This window comes from Herpailurus yagouaroundi, unplaced genomic scaffold (genome assembly GCF_014898765.1).
Source record: "Herpailurus yagouaroundi ecotype Mexico unplaced genomic scaffold, PumYag 185, whole genome shotgun sequence".
NCBI lineage: Eukaryota > Metazoa > Chordata > Mammalia > Carnivora > Felidae > Herpailurus > Herpailurus yagouaroundi.
In genome coordinates this window covers 4299139-4305318 of record NW_024412416.1, presented here as the reverse complement: position 1 = coordinate 4305318, position 6180 = coordinate 4299139, and the positions used below count along the sequence as shown (strand labels likewise).

At 55.1% G+C, this 6180-nt stretch overlaps 1 protein-coding gene across 11 annotated transcripts in view; it reads right to left on the bottom strand.

Annotated features, from left to right (window-relative positions):
• The window catches only part of CPEB1 (cytoplasmic polyadenylation element binding protein 1), a 91988-nt gene that overhangs the window by 84935 nt on the left and 873 nt on the right, over positions 1 to 6180 (bottom strand). For 2 of the 11 annotated variants that reach the window (XM_040493541.1, XM_040493542.1), the window contains exon 1: positions 5709 to 5919. The exons of 2 other annotated variants lie outside the window; for them this stretch is intronic. In XM_040493541.1, the coding sequence (XP_040349475.1) occupies positions 5709 to 5870 (162 nt within the window). In that variant the 5' untranslated portion in view covers positions 5871 to 5919. Of the gene's footprint in view, positions 1 to 4496; positions 4751 to 5253; positions 5334 to 5424; positions 5550 to 5708; positions 5928 to 6180 lie in introns of those variants that run through there. 7 more of the 11 variants (XM_040493539.1, XM_040493552.1, XM_040493540.1 and 4 more) reach the window with 7 other exon arrangements.

Below are 6180 nucleotides of genomic sequence, written 5' to 3'. Positions count from 1 at the left end.
TTGGGTAGAGGGGATAGAATCAGATTGGCCCCAGGAGATGAAATAAGGGGAAAAAACTGGTTGTTTTTAAAACTGCTGGGTTCACGGTACTTCAGCAAAATAGAACTCATTCAGTAAGCCAGTCAGAACTATGGATTCTGAGAACAATCAGGGCTGGGCTCAAGGTAACTGCTTTCCTCCAACAGAAAGCTACTCCCATACCTTTATCCAAGGAGACAGACTTCTGGCCATGATGCTAAACCTGTTAGGATGGTACATATATCAGCATATAATGCTGGCCAAGAATAAAGAAACCAGTAACGCTATTACAGTTGGAGAACAACCTCAAACCTGGTCACACAGAGAGAGAACTAGTGCTGCAAGAATATACAGGCCCTCTGTATAAAGGGACAAGAAAGAGCCAACAGAATGAACCATAAGGAATGTGGCATTCAGGGGGATGAGAAAGCTTGTAAGTGCCAGGACAAGAAAAGATCAGACAGGGCAAGGGGAAAGCTATAGAGTCTCATGAGACTGAGATTTTAAGTCTCAGAGACCAATACAGCAAAGGTCAAGGTGCCTGAATTCTAGAAATACCCATCTGGAAAGGAAGAGACCAGAGTTCAAGTTCTGGCTCTATCATCCACTCGCTGAATGGACTTAACCACTTTTCATTCTCAGCTTAATTCTCTCATCCGTGAAAATAGCCATTAGGATCTGCGTTGTCAACTCCAAGTTACATCTGGGAGACCGACAGCTCTCTAATATCTTCTAAGCTTCAAAACCATTCCAAAATTATAGCTTAAAACAAACAAACAAACAAACAAACAAACACAACAGTCTCAGGAGAAAGGACAGACTTGGGAGACAGATGGTATCAGAGCCAGAAGCCAGGAGCACAAAGCCAGAATGCAGAGAGCACAGGTGTTAAGTAGTAAGAGATTAAGTGTTCTGTCAAAAGGAAAAAAACAAAAAACACAAACACAGCTCAAGGTAACTGCTTTCCTCCAACAGAAAGCTACTCCCATACCTTTATCCAAGGAGACAGACTTCTGGCCGTCGTGCTAAATCCGTCAGGATGGTACACATATCAGCATATAACGCTGGCCAAGAATAAAGAAACCAGTAACGCTATTACAGCTAAGTTACTCCCAGAATCAACAGCTAGATACAACCGTGACCCATTTTTCACACACAAATCAATCTTTAGACCTGCCCTCTAGAGATTCTACAATTACCTCAAGGCAAGTAATCACAAAATGCCTTAAAAATCAAAACAGAGTGTTCACTCACTATAATCCAACAAGTGTTCCAACCATACAGCAATACTAAAAAAAACAAAGAATTCAAACGTTATCCATGCCTAAGGGTTCTTCTGCGCTACTGAAAGCAAAGCTCTACCCCAACTAGTCAGGAATTTCTCCCTCCCCTGCATGCCTGTTATTTAAAAACATATTATACGTTAAGGAAGCAAAATAATCCCTGACTGGAGGCTTTTTAAATCCCAAATAAGAAAACTTACTGAAAATTATGTTTACAATGCAAATTTAATACTGAAATTTAGTTACGGACTTTTTATGGAAAGTCAGATAATTTTCCCCATAAAATATAGGAAATATTAACACACATTATGTACCTTGGTTCATTCCACCTTTTCAGATAGTTTATTATAACAGATATGTCTTGTTTGGGGGGGGGGGGGCTCGTACCTTGAACATAAAAACTTTCAGCACTTAAAATTTGTGCTCACTGAAGTGGCTGAGCTCTCATGAGGAGGTATAACCAAAGCAGGCTGCAACAATGGCCGGAAAGAAAACAAAGCACTTCCAAAGCTGCAATGTGGGGGGCCAAGGAGGCAGGTGCGATCAAGGATTCTTGGCTTTAAATCAAACAACAGATTGAAGCAAAAATTCTTGTAGCCTCCTCTACTCCAACCTCTGGGTCCAACCCCCTTATTAACCCCCTCACCCTCTATCCCCAGGCTTTCTGGCAAGTTCTCCCCAGAGTCGGTACAGCTTAGATACTGCCTAGGAAAAGCAGATTTGCAAAACAGGATGGGATTAGCACAGCTCTCCCATAGGAAAGAAAATAATTTGTTATTTGATCCTATGATTTCTTTTACTCACTCCACCACTAGCTACTGAAGATAACAGCCTACCCTTAATATCCAGGTTTGGTATGCATTCCTGTCCCAAACTTCAAGCCAGAGGTACAAACCCACTAATTAATTTGCACTTCACAAAAACACATAATTTTAGGGAACGGTCATTTAGACAAGGGACCTGAAACCAATGAATGAGAAAATCTGCACAGATATTGCCTATCAGGTAAACACTAAAGTACCAGCAGAGAGCTACTTTAGTCATCTCACTCTTCCTGCCCACCCCCAAATTCACAAACACTAAACTCCTGAGTGCTTGGGCTAAAAAGGTCTGCTAGAAAAACAGCTGGAAACAGGTAACATTTTAAAGTTTCCAACCTTCCAAAAACTGTCCAGACCACAGGTTTAAAAAAAAAAAAAAAAAAAAAAAAAAAAAAAAAGCTATCAAGTCTATATTTCTCTGTGAATTTTGACAGAAAAATCCCTCTGGCAGAATGGTCTTTACTGCTTTATGCTTTAAACCCTTTGGGAATAAAATACAGAAATAAAAGGTACAAATCCCTTTACCTCTGCTAGTGTAGCTCTGTACACTGCTGCCAGTCTAAATTTTACTCAGTTTTACCCAGAATGAAAACCCAGTCTCTCATTCTTGGCAAAGAGAGGCATCTTACGCCCTGGAAGCTTATTCAAGAAGATCTCAGTAAGTACTGCTAAAACCCCTATTAATTCTTCCTGGAAATCTAGGAGGCATGATTTTGGGAATCTTAGCTATGAGAAAAAAGGTGAGACTTAATAAGCCACATTCTCCTTCTGGAGTCTTCAAACAATTATCTAATTTCACATTTGCCTAATCTCAAAAGTTATTAGAATTTTAACTGTCCTGAAAAAGGAAAGTCTTTTGTGCAGAGGGTTGGGAGGGTCACCCCCGCCCCAGTGGGAGGAGCCCGATTTCTCCAGACCTCAGGCTCTCTCAGATCAGCGAACCGCTCTGACACACATGGTGGAATGATAGACGCAGCACATTCCTCCCGACGGCAACGCCGCTGCACTAATGCTCAGAAGACCCACACTGACTTCCACAACCAGACATTCCCTCCAACGCAGTTAAGTAAGGCTCGCTTTGCCTGTAAATGGGGCTCCAGCATAAAGCACCGCATTTTCTCTACAAACTACATCACCAGTAAGCCTTGACCCCCTCGGACATACCGGAATACACTATCACGTTGAGCTACGGCACCAGAAAGACCTAGGTTCACACTTAAATTTTATTCCTTAATAGCCCTGTAACTTGATTTCAGAGCCTGTTTCCTCATTTACAAAATGGGGGGGGGGGGAACACCTAAAAGGAACATTTGAAGACCGAGATCCCAAAACTAGTCTAGTCCTCACCTTGAATCTGCTCTTCAGAGACAGATTACCTTCGGTCTTACACTATTCAGTTTAATTGCTGCATTTAAAACAGACCGGCAGCTTTAACTAGGAAGAAAAAAGTCAAAGATCCATCAACCTGGGCCCACATTTTTGTGTGGCAACAACCAGCTGCTCCCTCTAGAGAGACGGAAATTCTGTGGTTCCAGACGCACTACAACTCTTTCCCTCCCTCCTCTCCCCACTTCGCTCCTTCATATTACCTCGGGCCCCTGGAGGGATGGGAGCACACAACCAGCTTTAAGGATTTAAAACAAAATAAACAGCTCGATGACTCATGAAGATACTGAGCCACCATCAAGGGCTCCCTGGCTAACAACTTTGGCGTTAAGCCTGGGGTCTTCTTCCACTTTCTGCCTCGTGAACACTGCCAGGAGGCGTGCCACGGCGGCAGAAACCACAGCACCACGGCCGCGTCGGGTGCCCTGGGCGTGCTTCCACGGTCGCCCACCCCGTGCACCGCACCGGCTCGCGTACAGCTGGCCCAAAGTCCCCTCCACACGGGGGGGGGGGGGGCCGGACGCGGGAGAGGAGTGGAGAACGCGCCCTGGGAGGAGGAATGGCAAGCGTTTTGCGCTCACGAACACGCACCTTCACGTAGGGAAGCCGACTTCCAAATCCCACCGCCAGGCCAACTCGAGCTCGAATTCGATCGCCGGGACAAAAACCAAACCCGACGGCAACGTGCTCTGGGAGCACGTGCGGCTCCAAGCCAGCGCCACCGGGAAGGGGAGAAGAGCAGCGGGGGGGGGGGGGGGGGGGGGGGGGGGGCCCCCCCCACCCCCCCCCCCCCCCCCGAGCCCCGCGCCCCCCCCGCCACCCAAACCCCCCCCCCCGGCTGCCCCCGCCGCGCCCCCCGCCCGCCCCCCCCCCCGGGGCGCTCCCGTCCTCACCGCCCCCGCCACACGTAGCCCGGAGCACCCCGAGCTCCAGAAACCAGCCCTCCTTGCATTCCCTTGCTCACCCCGACAGAAACCCCGCCACCGACCTGAGCTTCCCGGGTTCCGGGCGGCCCGTACGGACTCCTTCCTCCCCGTCAGCCGCGCGCGTCCCCAGGCCCGGCCCGAGGGCGCAAGCTGGCCGTCACCTGCGCTCCGGGAGCGGCCGGCCGCACACCTGCGCCTCCCAGGGCGCCAAGCGCCCCGCTGGCCCTTCGCCCCGACGGATGACGCAGAGTTTACTCGGTGCCCGGGCAGGCGGGGAGGCGGCGGAGCGGTAGCCAGGGAGACCAGAGGCGGCAGCTGCCGCGGAGCTGCGGCGCCCGGCGGTGGGGGGGGGGGGGGGGGGGGGGGGGGGGGGGAAGGGGCCGCCGCCGGGTTCTCACGGGTGCGGCCGACCTCCCTCCCCAGGCGCGAGGCTCCCGCAGGGCGCGCGCAGCGGGGCGAGGCCTGCAAGGTGCACGCGGCCGCGAAACCGGGCCGCGCTCCCGGCCCGGGTGCGCCTCGGCTTCTCGGCCTGTCGCAGGCCCTCGGGCGGCGCTGGGCGGCTCACGAGGGCTCCGGCCCGGCCTCCCGCCCCCGGGAACAGGGCTACAAAGTCAGGGGCGACCGCACGACACACAACGCCCACTCCGCGAAAAAGCCCGGGGAACGACGCCGAGTGGGACCGCCAGGGGGTGAGTGGCCGGTCCTCGGTCTGGGTCCCGTCGGCCCCACCGGGGCCTTTCTAGCCAGCTGCCCGCCCCCGCCCGAGGCCGGGGCGCGCTCCGCACCCGCCTCCCCCCAGCCGGTGCAACTGGCCCGAACCTGGACTGAGCAGAGAACGACAGAACCGGGGCGCCACAGGCACGCCGGGTCCCCTCTCCCCCGGTCGCCCTTGGGGAAAGCCGAGGCAGGTGCGGCCTACGCTCCCTCCACAGCCGCGCCGCCCCCCACGCCTGCACGGCCGCCCGCCGGCGTCCGCGGGACCCACCTCACCTCAGAGCCGCCGGCCTCCCCGGCGCGAAGCCCGGGCGCACGTGCCCGACGACCACCCGCGCGGGACCCTACCCCGCCAGCCCCGCCCCCAGAACGCGGCTCCGGCACAATCGAACGTGTGAAGCCACGTGACCTCCCGGGCAGGGAAGCGCGGTCCGCACGAGGGGCCTGATCCCTCCGCCTTAAAGGAGCCGTGCCCGCTGCCGTCGTGGCACGCTCAGATCGGCGTAGGTCCGGCGCGGGGGTCTCCACCGCGGGCAGCCCCGCCCCACCGGGCCACTCACGCCCGCCGCCCACTGGGTACGAACGAGACTTGCGTGGGGCCCTCCGAGGTGCGTGAGCTCCTTGCGCCGGCGGCTTCGGGTCTCACGTGCGACGGCTGCGGGAGAAGGAAGTGCTCCCGGCGCCGAGGCGCCTTTCCGTCCGGTCGGCTCCCGTCTGGACATACACTCGAGGCCACCGGGCGACCGCAGTGCAGCCTGGAGGCCCCGCCGGCCGCCCCCGGAGGGCCGCGGCGCCTTTAAGCCCAAAGGCCCTGAGTCACGAGGAGGCTCCCTGCCCCCCCTCGCACACACTCCTCCACGAGGCCCCACGCCCGCGGGCACGTGACCCGCGCCCCGCCCGGGGCTCGCGCTCCTTCGGCGGGGGGGAGGGGGGCGGGGAGGAGCGGACCGCCGAGCCGGCCGAGGCTGCGCGCGGTCCGTTAGCTGCAGCGGCCGGGACCGCGCCCCGCCCGGCCCCGCCCCGGCGGGCGGC